The sequence below is a fragment of the Phycodurus eques genome, chromosome 11 (assembly GCF_024500275.1).
Source record: "Phycodurus eques isolate BA_2022a chromosome 11, UOR_Pequ_1.1, whole genome shotgun sequence".
In the NCBI taxonomy this organism is placed as follows: Eukaryota; Metazoa; Chordata; class Actinopteri; order Syngnathiformes; family Syngnathidae; genus Phycodurus; species Phycodurus eques.
This window is the reverse complement of record NC_084535.1, coordinates 21747079-21763220: the sequence shown is the minus strand read 5'-3', so window position 1 is coordinate 21763220 and position 16142 is coordinate 21747079. Positions and strand designations below refer to the sequence as shown.

Below are 16142 nucleotides of genomic sequence, written 5' to 3'. Positions count from 1 at the left end.
CAAAGAATAATACACAGTAAAATTGATTTTTGTTCTTCAGTGACTCCAATGCATGTCAACCAATGAAATATTAACTAATTGAATATGTATTTGGGGTTATGTTGTGTCAAAGATCATTAAGATATTTTTCAGTAAAACAATCACATTGTGCATGTTTATCCTGTGCCATTACAGGTGTGCAGTTTGCTCCGTAGCTCAGTGTACGGCTTGGACTCGGCGCCCGTGTGGATTAAGCAGAGGTGTGAGCGGTTGTGTACAAGTGCTTGTCCGCCAGGTGTCTCTATGTGTTTGTGTCATGGGGCGCTTGTCATGCTGAGTTGGAAGGGCTCCCCCCCTGGCCCACACTGGGAAACAGTGCTCCTGTTGGTCCCAAACACACTGCTGGATCTAGATGTCAGGTAGGTGATTTGAAAAAAGCAACACTGTTGTCACTACTACAGAAGGATAAAAGTCTGTGAACAAGGTTTACAAACATATAGAAAAAGTTCGGGATATGTGGCAATGTACTACAACCTTTACATGTGAATTAAAATTTACCTTCTCTAGGTTTTTAAATGCACATTTCAAATTGTTCAGTCTTCGAGTACTACTTTTAAGTACTTTTTTTTTTTTTTTTTTTTTTTTTAAATAAAGGAACTCTCTTATTTTCCTCCAAGAGTGTCCACTTCCATGACTGTCTGTGACTCTTTCAGTCTCTCTGTACCTATGTTGCAACTTACTGGTGACATTCTGTGACTCAAGCTCAGTGGCATGTCCCCTCTGAGAACTTTTGAAGCCTTGCAGTGCCAAAGTACTGTGAAACCATGGTTCGGTGTCAACTTGATCTCATGATGTTAAAATGTGAACAGCATAATGAAGAGGCGTGTGTAAATACCAGTTTTAACTGAACCAGGAAATGCATAGATCATTTTACACTTGAGACGAAGTGAGTATTGGGATTCACGTTACGGAAACAATGAGTCCCTGCAATTTATCATCACAAAATACGGATACAGTAATCCTCCGGTATATCACGGTGCTTCGCGTTCCCGCTATATTGCAGTTTTTTTATTACAGTTGTTACTGTATTTTTTAATACAGTTTATACAATATTTTTGTGCATTCCATTGCTCTTGCCCTCAAAGTTTTTTAGGACGATTTTTTCCAAAACTATCACGACAAACAAATTTATCGTTTTTTTTATGCCACTGATTAATGATGGAGCATAATAATTAAAGTAGATCCTTTTTTAAGAACAATTTTAATTCTAATTCCAAGAATAACGAACATTGACATTTTCAATGTAGAACAAGAAACAAAATATCTTGGATAAAAAAGATAAATAAAACACACTCAGACTCTGTTCATAAAATTTGCCTTGAACAAACATGAAGCCGTCATTAATGCCTCAACAGTCAATATACTCCCAATCAAGTTTCCAGTTGTTTTAAAGTGCCAAGTAGCAACAGAAATAAGAAGTAGATCTTGGCAACCTATTTTGAGTCAAGATTTGTACTACTTTTCAAAAGTCTGCAACCTTTCTTTAAATGATTTGTCAACATGTTCAATGGCTCTCTTATAATAGTGAGTATGCTATACTGTATATAATGTGAGCAGCCGTGTGCCATATACGCTGACATGTTTGTATTTGCATTGTTTGGGCAAAGGGTTCCATAATTGGAAGCTGACGGAAAACGGAAAATGTCCCACCGTGTTATTTCTTCCCAGCTGTCCCCACTTTGCACTATCTCTGATTGGTTTAGAGATCACGATGATGAAACCCAGCGTGTGTCTGCTTTCAAGTCGCGGAAATGTTTTTTTCTAGATCAAATGACTGGCCACCTCTACGCATCCTCAGTTTTTTTTTTTTGCTTCATTCGACTACTTCAACTTCTTAAACACCTAACCTACAATTCCATTACAACATGCTGGCAATTTTTTGACTTGAGTTTGTTGTGGAGCCAATTATACATTACTCGTGCACTCACTGTAGTAGTCTTGCCACGCTGCACTATTTCCATATCTGTTGTTGACCAATACTGGCCACTCATGCCAGAGTAGCATCTGCTCCATTTGCACACTGATTGAGGAGTATCTGCAACATTTGCACAATCAACATTGTCCCAGGTTATTGCACTACTCGCTTGAAGTCTCGGCGCCCTTTGCACAATGGTCATTGCACCGGACTATTGCAATATCAGTCTTTCGAACTGCTCTAAGTGCTAGAGGACTCTGCATCTTTTTGCACAATTGTCAAAAAAAATAAAATAATGCATTACCAGATAACTAGCAACGCTTTATTGCTCAGTGACTGTTTTTTGTCAATGTCTTTGTCTCAAAAGTGTTCTCTGTCAATTGACTGACTGTTGTCGTACTAGAGCAGCTCCAGCTACCGGAGACAAATTCCTTGTGTTTTTTGGACATACTGGGCAACTATAGATGATTCTGATTCAGAAATGCTAGCCGCATATGCAACCACATTAGTCGCACTCTGGAGCCCTGTCTCCATCCATCCATTTTCTACACCGCTTATCCTCAATAGGGTCGCGGGTATGCTCCTCAAAGAAAAAAATAAAAGAAAAAATGCATCCGCCGGATTTCCAGCATCACGGAGTACTAAGCCGTTCTAAGACTCAGATTGATGATACTGTATGCGTGCGTCCCTGCTCGCATACAGTATCTTTTTGTGCCTCACATCGGGACTCTCATCCACAGAGATCCCTGAAATGTATTGTTTGATTCATGGATCAAACTTTTGTTGTAAATTACACTGTTACGCTCCTTGTTAAATAACAGCAATTCATACAAAAAGCATTGACACATGGAACTGTAGGGTAGATGCATTGAATTAAGAGAGGTTTCTGAATCTGACTTTAAAAGTTTAGAGAAGGTAAAATTAAATAAATCTGCAAAGGTTGTAGTGCATTTTGGGTTCATCCTAAAATTTCACCTGAAAGTCAAATATCCTTAAGTGTATGCGCAGATAGGAGTACATTGCGATATTTTGACAGCAAAAGCATGAGTATGATCAGTAGGCTGGGTGATTAATCGAAATTTAATCGTGATTTCGATTTTGGCTTCTCACGATCATAAAAATGTTATAATTGCAGAAAAACGATTAATGTGTCGCGGCACCGGTTGTGTATGCAAGTTCCTGCATTGTTAACGCACTCTGAACGCACTCTTTGTTGCTTGTAGCACGCATGTGAAGCATGTTCTTCTGCTCTCCCTGAGCATGCTTTAAGCTGTTTGACACCCCAGTTGGAGTTCACTGTTCAACTAAACGCACAACAAAAATAACTACTCACATTGACTATTTAAATACAAGACACATCGTTTTAGAAATCGGCAGTTTATGCTATCAGTCAATGGAAAACCCTATTGACAGTCTACCTAACATTAACATTAGATCACAGGAGGAATTTACCTTGCAATAACGAATATTTACACACAAACGCCATAGTAACACATGCATAAAGACAATATATCAATGCTCAAAGGCATATAGTCTTCCTAATCTGTGAAAAATGAGTTTAATAAAGTTTTATTGTGACTTTCTTCCTCGACTCTTTATCTTACTATAATACGCAGCTCCATGCATGCATCGCACCACACTGTGCCCAAGGTGCGCACAGAGGAACAGCGGATACAGCCATGGCTGTGTATAAAAATTAAAAAATATATTTTTTTTAAAAACACGCTTTTTTCTCCCAGACCGTCTGACATGAAATCAGACTAAAGTTTTCCTGTTTTCGTTTAATTAGGATTACCAACATTATTTCTATTGGCTAAATGCCAGAATATTGAGGGAATGATTTTTTTTAACAAATATATATAATAGAAGCGGCATGGTGATCCGACTGGTTAGAGTGTCTGCCTGACATTTCTGAGGAACTGGGTTCAATCCCCGGCCCCGCCTGTGTGGAGTTTGCATGTTCTCCCCGTGCCTACATGGGTTTTCTCCGGGCACTCCGGTTTCCTCCCACATCCCAAAAACATGCATGGTAGGTTAATTGACTACTCTAAATTGCCCGTAGGTGTGACTTTGAAAGCGAATGGTTGTTTGTTTGTATGTGCCCTGCGATTGGCTGGCAACCAGTTCAGGGTGTACCCCGCCTCCTGCCCGATGATAGCTGGGATAGGCTCCAGCACGCCCGCGACCCTAGTGGGGAGAAGCGGCTCAGAAAATGGATGGATGGGTGGATATATAATAGACAATACAGTCACCCCAGGCAAGCCAATGTTTTTAACCATGGCTGTATTTATTTTTGTTTGTTGTTTTTTTATTTCTATTTTTAAGATATGTTTCCCACTTGTTACTAATTTATATTGTGGTTCTATGAAGTTATATTTATATTTACTTTTGTTAATTTAATAAATACTAAGTTTTGAAATCAATGAATAATCATTTCATTGTCAGTCAAAACAATCGTAATCAATACTTTTTCAATAATCGCCCAGTCCTAATTACCAGAATGCACAATATAACAAATTGTTCCTGCAGTGATAAATATTCTTAGGAAAACATCTTCCACACACAGTGGGTATTTAGTTTTTACAGTTCAGTCCATAATGTTTGTTCATACTCTGACTTTGTACACTATTTATCGAAATATATATTTATCCTGTACAGTTTCCTGTCCCACTCTTGCATAGGGGGACTCTGTAACATGGACTTAGTATAAAAGTCTCTATTTCATTAAAAAAAAAAAGACCTTGGTTTTGTCAAACGAGTGTCCAGAAAAGGCCCCTCTGACAGCTACTTCAATTTGAACCAGTTTTTTATCCTATTTGGCCAAGACCGCACCTTTTCCGCTGATTAGTTGCCTCCGTGTAGAAGACCAACTTATGACTCCACACGTGTTTGTTGACAGTGCTGACTTAGGAGCGGTAGGCGGAGATCTCCGCTTGTGACATAGATGAGCTTGAAATTCGATTGACCTTGATTTCAGGCCTCTCAGCAGAAAAACGTCTGGAACTCAGGAATGCGTGGACAATTTTAATTCATCTTTTCACATGTTTACTGAGGAACCATATAGCCAATATAACATCCCAAATAGTAAAAAAGAAAAAGTGGGTTTGGTAAAATGCAGGACCTTTAATATTTTCTTGATCTGCGCATAGTGTCTTTGTGGTGACAAATTCTTCTGTTTCTCTGTGTATTCTTCTATTTGCAGTATAAAAGAGCCTAGTACTGTTATGGTGGTAGTTCGGGTCCTGACGCTGTGGAGCAGTGCTGCCTTGGACTGCCTGCGAGGAAAGAGGCAGCTCTGTTCCCTCAGCCTCCAACAGTCACTCAGTGGAGGGTCTGATTTACACCAACGCCTCCTGGAGTATATCTACTCCCACTGGGAGCATCCCTTAGATGGAGTCCGCCACCAAACATGCTCCCTGTTTCGCAACCTGCTCCTTCTCCATCAACATGCCAAATCCCCCACCTCTGAAGCAAATCCGGACAGTTATGTCATAGAGCTCACACAAAGACTGTTCCAGCTCGAGTGGCACATGCGGGGAAAATATGGAGCTTTAGGCTGCCTTGTGGAACTCTATGGTGCTGGGTACCTGCTTAAGATACAGCCACAACTTCCTTCATGTCTCTTGGGCCTGATGAGTGACCAGACCTTGGCTCCATATGCCAGTGACCTTCTGGAGAGGCTTTTTATCAGCCATAAAGAACAGCTTGCTGCTGAAGCCTCAACAAAAACACTGACCTCTGCAGAAGACTGGATGGAGTGTTTGCACCAGGACGTGGGTTACACCCCTGCTACAGGTGCTGTGTAGCGCGAGAGTGGACGAGACTATTTATATGCTGGATAATTTCCTACCAAAATTGCTGCGCTGCAGCCCATCCAGTCTGACATACATGGTGCAGGCATTGCAAGACAGACTTCCCTGCGGCAAAGGTAAAAGCACAAAGACTGTCAACCATAAACATCCAGCCATTCATTTCCATACAGTTTGTCTTCATTAGGGTCACGGGTGAGTTGGAGCCTATAATTATTTTTGTCGCTTATAAAAAAATATGGTGAGTTGTTTTTTTGTGTTGCCTGCTAGAGGCTGCAGGTGGGGTACACCCTGAACTGGTAGCCAGCCAATCGTGGGGCAAAAAAGTATTGAGTCAGCCACCAATAGTGCAAGTTCTCCCACTTAAAAAAAGGAGAGAGGCCAGTAATTTTCATCATCGGTATACCTCACCTATAAGAGACAAAACGAGAAAAAAAATTCAGAAAATCACAGTCTAATTTTTAAATATTTTAGAAGGAAATTATGGTGGAAAACAACTATTTGGTCACCTACAAACAAGCAAGATTTCATGTCTCTGATAGACGTGTAACTTCTTCCTGAAGAGGCCCCTCTGTCCTCCACTCATTACCTGTTTGAACTTATCGGTATAAAAGACACCTGTCCACAACCTCAAACAGTCACACTCCAAACTCCACTATAGCAAAGACCAAAGACCTGTCAAAGGACACCAGAAACAACATTTTAGACCTGCACCGTGCTGGGAAGACTTAATCTGCAATAGGTAAGCAGCTTGGTGTGAATAAATCAACTGTGGGAGCAATTATTAGAAAATGGAAGACCTACAAGACCACTGATAATCTCCCCCTATCTGGAGCTCCACGCAAGATCTCATCCTGTGTGGTCAAAATGATCACAAGAACGGTGAGAAAGAAATCCCAGAACCACACGGGGGGACCTAGTGAATGACCTGCAGAGAGCTGGGACCAAAGTAACAAAGGCTACCATCAGTAACACACTACGCCGCCAGGGACTCAAATCCTGCAGTGCCAGACCTGCTTAAGCAAGTACATGTCCGGGCCTGTCTGAAGTTTGCTAGATAGCATTTGGATGATCCAGAAGAGCATTGGGAGAATGTCATATGGTTAGATGAAACCAAAATAGAACTTTTTGGTAAAAACTCAACTTGTCGTGTTTGCAGGAGAAAGAATGCCGAGTTGCATCCAAAGAACACCATACCTACTGTGAAGCATGTGGGGTGGAAACATCATGCTTTGGGGCTGTTTTTCTGCAAAGGGAACAGGATGACTGATCCGTGTAAAGGAAAGAATGAATGGGGCCATTTATCGTGAGATTTTGAGTGAAAACATCCTTCCATCAACAAGGGCATTGAAGATGAAACGTGGCTGGGTCTTTCAGCATGACAATGATCCCGAACGCACAACCCGGCAACTAAGGAGTGGCTTCGTAAGAAGCATTTCAAGTTCCTGGAGTGGCCCAGCCTGTCTCCAGATCTCAACCCCATAGAAAATCTTTGGAGGGAATTGAAAGTCTGTGTTGCCCAGCGACAGCCCCAAAACTGCATCACTGCTCGAGAGATCTGCATGGAGGAATGGGCCAAAATACCAGCAACAGTGTGTGAAAACCTTGTGAAGACTTACAGAAAACGTTTGACCTATGTCATTGCCAACAAAGGGTATATAAGAAAGCACTGAGATGAACTTTCGTGATTGAGCCGATACTTATTTTCCACCATAATTTGCTAATAAAGTCTTTAAAAATCAGACTGTGATTTTCTGGAATTGTTTTTTTCTTTTTTTCCCTCATTTTGTCTCTTGTAGGTGAGTTATACCTATGATGAAAATTACAGGCCTCTCTCATCTCTTTAAGTGGGAGAACTTGCAGAATTGGTGGCTGACTAAATACTTTTTTGCCCCACTGTATAAACAAACAACCATTCACACACACACATTCACACCTACGGGCAATTTAGAGTCTTCAATTAACCTACGACGCATGTTTTTGTGATGTGCAAGGAAACCGGATGTGCAAGGAAGCCTTGTGATGTGCAAGGAAACCGGACTACCCGGAGAAAATCCACGCAGGCACGGGGAGAACATGCAAACTCCACACAGGCGAGGCCGGGATTTGAATCCCGGTCTTCAGAACTTTGAGGCAGATGTGCTAACCAGTCGCCCACCGTTCCACCTCTAATTTACCCATTATTATTATATACTATGATCAAGAGGTTTAAATGATTTTTTAATTAAACTTAGACATGTTTTTGTAATATTAAAGGAAGCCGGAGTACCCGGAAAAATACCCACCCAAGCTTGGGGAGGCAAATGCCCCACAGCAGCACCATTACTATCCACTACTTCACCGTGCTGCCACCTTAAGCATCCATCCATCCATTTTCTGAGCCGCGTCTCCTCACTAGGGTTGCGGACGTGCTGGAGCCTATCCCAGCTATCATTGGGCAGGAGGTGGGGTACACCCTGAACTGGTTGCCAACCAATTGCAGGGCACATTAAAACAAACAACCATTCGCACTCACATTCACGCCTACGGGCAATTTAGAGTTGTCAATTAACCTACCATACATGTTTTTGGGATCTGGGAGGAAACCGGAGTGCCCGGAGAAAACCCACGCAAGCACGGGAAGAACATGCAAACTCCCCACAGGCGGGACTGAGGATTGAACCCCGGTCCTCAGAACCGTGAGGCAGACGCTCTAACTAACTAACTAAAACTGTTTGTAGCGCTCTGTTACATGTTTTGCCAATGTCCTTGAAGAGTGTTCTTGCAGTGTTATTTTTAGTCATCAGATTTTTTTTTTTTTTTATGCTCAACAGGTTCAGCTGGCAGCAGGGGTGGACTTGGCGCACTAATGACATGCCTGCGGGCAGCCAGGTCTCAAGGTGTGATGCAGACCCCAGCAGAGGGTCTGTGGGGGGAACTGGCTCCTCTCAGCCTGGTTCGACAAGCACTCATACATAAACATGATCAAGTAATTATCTTAGCATTGTGCCATATCCCCGTTATCTGGTTGTCAATTCGTTAGTTCTTTAATTAGTCTTTATAACATACGTCTTTATAACACATATTTTGTGACATATCTGCCAGGTGAAGATGGAGGCTTTAGGGTTGGTGTGTGAAAGCAACCGCAGTACTGAGGTTTTGACCTTACAGGAAATGGACCTCATTCACCACTTCTTGCTTCCCAACCTCAATTGCCAGTCACCAAGTGTCAGACAGCAGGCTGTCAGTCTTTTCAAGAAGGTAAGACAAAGCTCACTTTTCTTTGTCCACGCTGAGCATACTGCACATTTTGTCATTGAAATCTAGGTATTGGTAATTGTGCCCAGTTTGTATTGACCTTTGTCAACGTCTGTTACACAGATGCTTTGCAGAGTAAAAGACAGTACACAGCTGTTGCTAAAGAGACAGAGCCAAGAGAGAGAGCAGGAGCAAAAAGCTAATGACCAACATACTCTATGTCTTTATCAGGTACATTCCAAGCAATACATCGTTTCTCCCCTTTATCATCAGAAACAATAATAATATGTGTATGTGTGTGTGATAGGAATTCCTCCACGAGCTATGTACAAAGTTGTTCGATGTTTTGCTTCCCGGAGCTTCGTTCTCTAAATGCCTCATGTCCCTCCACTTGCTTGGTCTACTGGCTGAACTCTTCACTTTTGGTACTGGTTTGTGCACACTCCTCAGCAGCACCAACACTGACATTTTACATATTTTCGATGGGAAAACAAGTAAAACATAATGCTTTTAAAAAGAAAAACAAAAAGCTGTTGAAAGCTGTTAGTATGGAAACAGGATGAGTATTCTGATAGTTTTCTGCTTTTGTCTTGTCCTCAGGGCCTGATGGGTTTGGGCTTGGTGAAGTTGTGACCTCTACTTATGCTCAGAATGTCCTCAACTGTGTGGCAAGCAACTTCCTGGAAGTCAAACTACTGGCTACAAAGTTGCTACAGAAACTTCCTCTGTCAGCAGTGGAACTAGAGGTTAAGAGGCCCTGTACAGTTTTCTGAATTGGTCTACATAATTTATATTTATCTTTCTTACTGACGTTAGGATGAGGATTATCTACGTAATTACCTTATATATAATACTGTATGAAACAGTGAAGTCAATTTAAAAAAAAAAAAAAAAAAAAAATCATTCACATGTTTTTTAGTTTGCCAGTTTGCAGTTGTTGTTAGCGCATAATGAAGTAGCTGAATAAAAACAAAAAATGTCGTATTGATCTGTATTGGATTAGGAACCAGGCGTGATGTGTGGTATACTTCATGCTGCGCTAGATCTGAGCACCAGCACCAATCCTTTTGACAGTGTAACAGCTGCCCACCTGCTCAACCTGCTACTCCACCAGCCTAGTTTGAGTCAGGCACTACTACACTGTGCCCAGCAGCAGGGACTTGACTTCCAGCCTCCTTCCTCATCGCCACAGGCACCTGATGTTCAGGAGCTTAATACATTATCTGGTAAAATGGTGTTCCGGAGCCCAAGAGTGATCTAATTTAATCTGCAATAGACTGTGATCATGATATTGCATACACTATATTGTCTCTCTCCAGTGATTCAGTTCTTGATGTGCTGTCTGGAGATAGAGGTCTCCAAAGCGGAGCGTTGTCTCTTGCAGGCTGCCGCTTCCTATCCTCTCTATGGCCGAGCCCATTGCATCACTGCGGTCCTTCAGAATCTCAACACAGAGTGAGAGAAATAACTGCATTTGCATCCTTAAATCTACGTATGTCTCTTTTTTTGAAAGCAAGTCATGTATTGCCGTTAATAATGCTCACTGGAATTGTGTGGTGCATGTAGGTGTTTGTGTCACACAGAGGAGTGGAGGCGACTGGTGTCGGAGGTCATCACCATGTGTTACAGATTGTCAGATGTGGTCTCTCCTGTTGTCCAGAGCGCCGCTCCTGAGGGGCTCATCCCCATGGACGTTGGCACAGGTAATTTCTGTTTGAAATGTGACGGATTACAATTTGGCTGAAGCATGTGCCCATGTTTTCTGATAGTGTAAGCAAAGCAAATTTTATATAGCGCATTTCATACACAGGTACCGTAATTTCTCGCGTATAATGCAAATTTTTTTACCCCCAAAATTGTCAAAAGTCAATAGTGCGCATTATACATGGGTATAGGGGGAAATGAAAAATACTTTCGGGAGGGGGGGTGCTTGTCAACCACAGCAAACGCAGTGTGAGTATTGTTGAAGTTCTTAACTGATGATTTCAGAAAAGTTTTGCTGTCTAGCCCAGACAAACGTTCTGATTTTCTCCCCTTTGATTTCGACGTCTTTACCATCATTGTGCGCCTTCACGGTGTTCTCGGTCACCTCAAGATTGTCTTAGTTTTAATAGGAGCGACAGCATTCATGACATTTGAGATTATCCAGTTGAAATGATCCAAAAGTTCATCAACTGTCTCAGCATTCACAGTTTGTGGCACAGCTATAGACTCCATAAACTTTGTGGCAGTACTCTCATTTATGTACTTTTTCTTAATAGACGTAGAGGTTTTCTGACCTTTTGGGAAAATCTGTAATTCAAAGAATACACAAAGCTCTAAAATGTGACCTTGAACGTGGATTGGACTCTTAATATGTTGAGAGAGGTCTAATGTGTCCAGTGTAGCAGAGTTCTTTCGATTTTTATGTATTTATTATTTAAATTTTTTTTTTTTCCATGTTATTGTCAACGCGAATGTTAAAGTCTCCCGTTATGACAAAATAGTTGTAGTCGGTTCAAATAACTGACAGCAGTTCTAAAAAATCCTCCTTAAATTTTCCATTGTATCTTGGAGTTCTATAAATTATTAAAACAATAACCTTTGGGTCACTTTTAACTAAAAAAAAAAAACAGAATTATTCAAAAGAGCTCAAATCACCCAGTATAATTTCTTTACACTGAAATAATGACTTAAAAATAACAGCAATACCACCGCCTTTTTTTCCCTATTCGACACATGGTAATAAAATTTTTATTTGCTGGTGTTGCCTAATTTAAAATTATATTACAGCTACTTTCTGTTTACCACGTTTCATTTAGGAGCAAAAAGTCTAGAGCATAGGTTGTAATGATGTAATTAATCAACATAGATTTATTACCCAGTGACCTGATATTGAAAAGAGCTAGTCTCGGAGAGATAACTGGAGACAATGATTTGATAGATTCACATTTTCTCCTCACTAAGTTTGTAGTTGTACTATTTCGTGCCATATTTCTTTGACCAACTTTCTGTCCCTTGTAATTACAGGAATGAAAAATGAATTGAAAATGAAAAGACCCCGCACATATCAGTCAGATTTGGAGATAAGATTCTTCATGGGTGAAGGAGGGGCCCTTCGCATCTTAGTGGGTGAAGGAGGGGCCCTTCGCATCTTAGTGGATGTTGGTTTCAGATGAGGGGGGATGGGAGGAAGATCTTGGCGTGGTGTGCGTTGGATTCCAATATTGACAATAGCCTTCATCCTGTCCGTCACATCTAACAGGGCATTTAGGCTAGTAGAGAGTGAGTTTTGCCTTGGGCTTTGCTCCAATGGGGCACTGAGGGGTGTGGGAGATTCCAAGTGCTGCCTCATCTCATTTCTCATTCGTTCCTCCGATTGTTTGGGTGACTCCACCTGTGCATCGTGTCGCCTTATCACTTGTTCCTCCGGTTGTCTGGGAATAACTGGAGACTCCTGTGCTTTTTGTCCTTCAGCCATGTCAACAAGGCCAATGTTTTCCTTTCGGCCTCTCTTCACTATAAATGTTTTGGTTTTGTGGCAATGTTTTCATTTCCGTTGGTGTTAATGGCCAATCATTTTGTAGAAGCATGTACGTAAGCACATAAAAATGTTTCATCATCAGGTTGGAATTGCTCGACTGACGTGGAGAAGCACTTTTGTTCATGGCATATTGTGCATTTGACATAAACGTTCTTATACTTCTAGTTAAAAATAAGATTATTTACCTGTAGATTTCATGGGATTGCCATTCTTGTTGTTTATCATTTCCTCAATCCTCACAATTTGTTGACTCGTGTGTGCATCTATGCGTTCTTTCTTTTGTATCAACAACACCTGCCAAATCGACCTGATTTGCTTAAAATGAAATTTGACTCTACTTTAGCTAATATCATCACTTTCGTGGTTGTCTCGTGCCCCCTCACGAATAACAAATGTTTTTAAAAAAATGCCTCCATTTAGAAATGTCGCTGGTCTGATGAAAAAGTGCTTCAATGATCCAAAAACTAAAGTAACACATTGTTATTTGGAAGTAGAGCTAAGTGTTTCATCATTGAAAACATTTTACCGGTTTGCGTTTTCTGAAGCTGTTAGTTATGCCATTTATTTGTAACGCCATTACTCCCATCACTAGTTATGTCTTTATAACAGACACATCATCAGGACTGCAAAGGATCATGCAGGAAATTCAGCCAAGGGACACCAATGATTTCTTTACCAGTGCCAGAGAGCTGGATACACATGAGGGAAAGGGTCAGGAAGAAACCCAGACCACACACATCGTGTCGCCACACACCGGTGAGTTACACACATGACGAGAACACCCTCACTACTTTTAACATCAAACCAAACATGCAGAGTTGTCACCTTAGATGTACTGTAGTTAGTACTTAACTGAGTATACCAGCAGTGTTCTAGACCAGAGTTGTCCAACAAGCATTTAATAAGCTGCATGCGGATGTTTTGCTGCCCTCGTGCAGCTCGCGCCTCACCTGTTATGCCTGGATCAGACTGCAGGATTTTAGCACAGCAATTTCCCAGCTCGGGCCTTCTTGTAGTGTGACATAATCTGTGACCAACGATTTGGCCCTACGACACCAAAATGAAAAATCTAGCATGTTTGATTTATTTATTTAAAAACATTTTAAAATTATTTTTGTGTATATCTTCCGTGTAGCACGACATATCAATGACAGCAGCGACCAGTAGGATTGCGTATTGTGACTGGCGCATCGCCTCCCATATTTGGTCACCGTTGTCAACTTTTATTCACCCGCACAAACCAATGTTTAAGCTTTAGAGAATGAGTTGACAGAACAACGGCATGTTTACGTTAGGCTTTACACGATCAAGATTTTTGGGGCCGATCAACAAGTTTAAAAAACGAATAACTGATCACCGATCCGATCACAAGAAGGAGCAATGTGTCTATTTACATGACTTGTTAATTTATTGTGTAAAGTGGTCCCCCGCTATATCGCGGATTTTTTTACAGTGCAATTTTGCATGCTGTATTTTACAGCGTACAAACTCGCATTGGTTCCTAATTGACTTCACATATTCTTTACAGTGCAATTCTGCATGCTGTATTTTACAGCGTACAAACCCGTATTGTTTTCTGCATCCTGATTGGCTAAGATACTGCAGACCAATTTGAATCCATCTCCTCCGTGCCATGTCTCCTGTACAGCACAGAATGCGTTCGGCTTGCTATATTTAAATTAGTGTTCGATTGCTAGCAATGTGACTCTAAAGTGCCTTCTGTTTGCAAGTTTTCTCCCCAACAAAACCAACAATGTTGACAAAACGTGCTGCACCTGCGGTCGCACCCAAAAGGCAAATGAAGGTGCTAACTAAAAAAGGAAAAGTGAGACTTCTAGACATGCTAAAGGAATGTAGAAGCTATGCGGCTGTAGGGCCCCATTTTGGAATCACTGAATCTTCGGTGCGTTACATTAAAAAGGAGGAAAGTAACACAAGGACGACAACAGAAATAAGATTTCATAAGCAAGCAAAAAGGGTTGTAACTGTGTGCAACAATCATCGTAAGGATGGAATCAGCTGCCGTGAAAAAGAACGTACACCACGTTTTTGTGCGTGCGTACCTTTTTGTACATGAGGCCCCTGTTGCGGTGAAAGGTGACACGTTTTCTGGTCATGCCTCCCCGATAGTGTTTGATTTGACAGGATAAAGCCTAGTGATCATAAAAGACTGATAGTATCAGAATACGTGCCGTGTAGTGGTGCCACTGTCTGAGCGAGATATGGCAAGTTTAAATGGTAGTAGTCTGACATTGTGAAAGACTAAATTTGTCTTGTAGTCTGATCCAGGCATTAGTCAATCAGTCAAGTATAATTCAGCAGCTTGGTGGTGAAGTTCTGCCATCCACAAAGCAACGCAAACCATATTTATTTATATAGCGCATTTCATACACAAGGTAACTCAATTTGCTTTACATGATTGAAAGCATTTAAAAACAAACAAAAAACAGATTATAAACATTTAAAACAAGAAAAATAAAAGTACAAGTAAAACAGCGTACAGTGCAAGAAATATAATTTAAAAGGGGAAATGGTCTAAAAAGCATGGGGGGGGGGATTTTTAACCTGGACATAAAAACATTCACATTTGGGGCTGACGTCACTTCTGTTGGCAACTTATTCCATGTGTACAGCATAATAAATAAATGCTGCTTCACCATGTTTGCTTTGGACTCTGTGCTCCACTATTTGACCCGAGTCTGTTGATCTCAGTCAGAAGACCATTAAAGTAATCAAGTCTATTTGAGATAAAAGCATGGATGAGCTTCTCCTGGGGCCTCATGTACAAAGACTTGCGTGGATTTCCTCCTAAAACATGGCGTACGCTCAAATCCAGAAAACGTCGTACGCACAAAAATATTCAGATGTATGAAACTCTGCGTACTCATGAATCCAAGCACATTACATTCCAATCAATGTGGAAATGAGCGCACATGTTGGAGTAGCCGACGCCCATATTTGAATATGCAATGATCAGGAAAAAAAGGAAAATGAGCAAGGTAATGAAGAAAAATAATTTTTCTGTATGTGAAGTTGCTCAATGAAGTGGAGGAACGCAAGAAAATTCTCTTTGGCACACTGTCCTACGGCGTTAACAACATGCGAAAGAGGTGTGAATGGGACAGCGCGTGTGCGGCTGTCAATGGTGTGGAGACAGAATAGCGCGCACACGCTGAACTAAAAAAGAAGTGGTCGGACATTAAGGTGGATGTGAAGCGGAGGACAGCTGCCCACCGCCAAAGTGTGGCCAAAAAAAAGGCGGAAGAACCGGCGCGGAGGGCCTCACCCCGTTCGAGGAGAGAATCACTGCGATCATGGGTGACGCTGCTCTCTCGGGTGATGGGAGGACATGTGGCTGACTATGATCTTCCCCCAAGGTTAATAACATGTATTTTTAGAACTCATAACAAATGTGTTCATCCAGTAACTTACACTCAGCCCTGTGAGATAAAGGTTCATGCGTAAATGTTGTATGTGTGGTATTTGTAATAAATCTTTTGAATTCAAATCAATATCAGCATATCAAAGAGGATGTCAAAAACTTTGACTCCTTTTTTATTACTCCATTTATTATTTTAATACACGAGAGAGAGGACACGCACACTGACAAAAAAAAAAT

At 41.2% G+C, this 16142-nt stretch overlaps 1 protein-coding gene across 1 annotated transcript in view; it reads left to right on the top strand.

Moving 5' to 3' along the window:
- The window catches only part of thada (THADA armadillo repeat containing), a 133809-nt gene that overhangs the window by 4219 nt on the left and 113448 nt on the right, over nucleotides 1-16142 (top strand). Inside the window, 12 exon segments of the mRNA XM_061690981.1 lie at nucleotides 175-398; nucleotides 5157-5724; nucleotides 5726-5882; nucleotides 8577-8731; nucleotides 8848-9003; nucleotides 9124-9231; nucleotides 9308-9431; nucleotides 9601-9746; nucleotides 10004-10226; nucleotides 10320-10455; nucleotides 10567-10703; nucleotides 13133-13279. Coding sequence (XP_061546965.1) covers nucleotides 175-398; nucleotides 5157-5724; nucleotides 5726-5882; nucleotides 8577-8731; nucleotides 8848-9003; nucleotides 9124-9231; nucleotides 9308-9431; nucleotides 9601-9746; nucleotides 10004-10226; nucleotides 10320-10455; nucleotides 10567-10703; nucleotides 13133-13279 — 2281 coding nt within the window.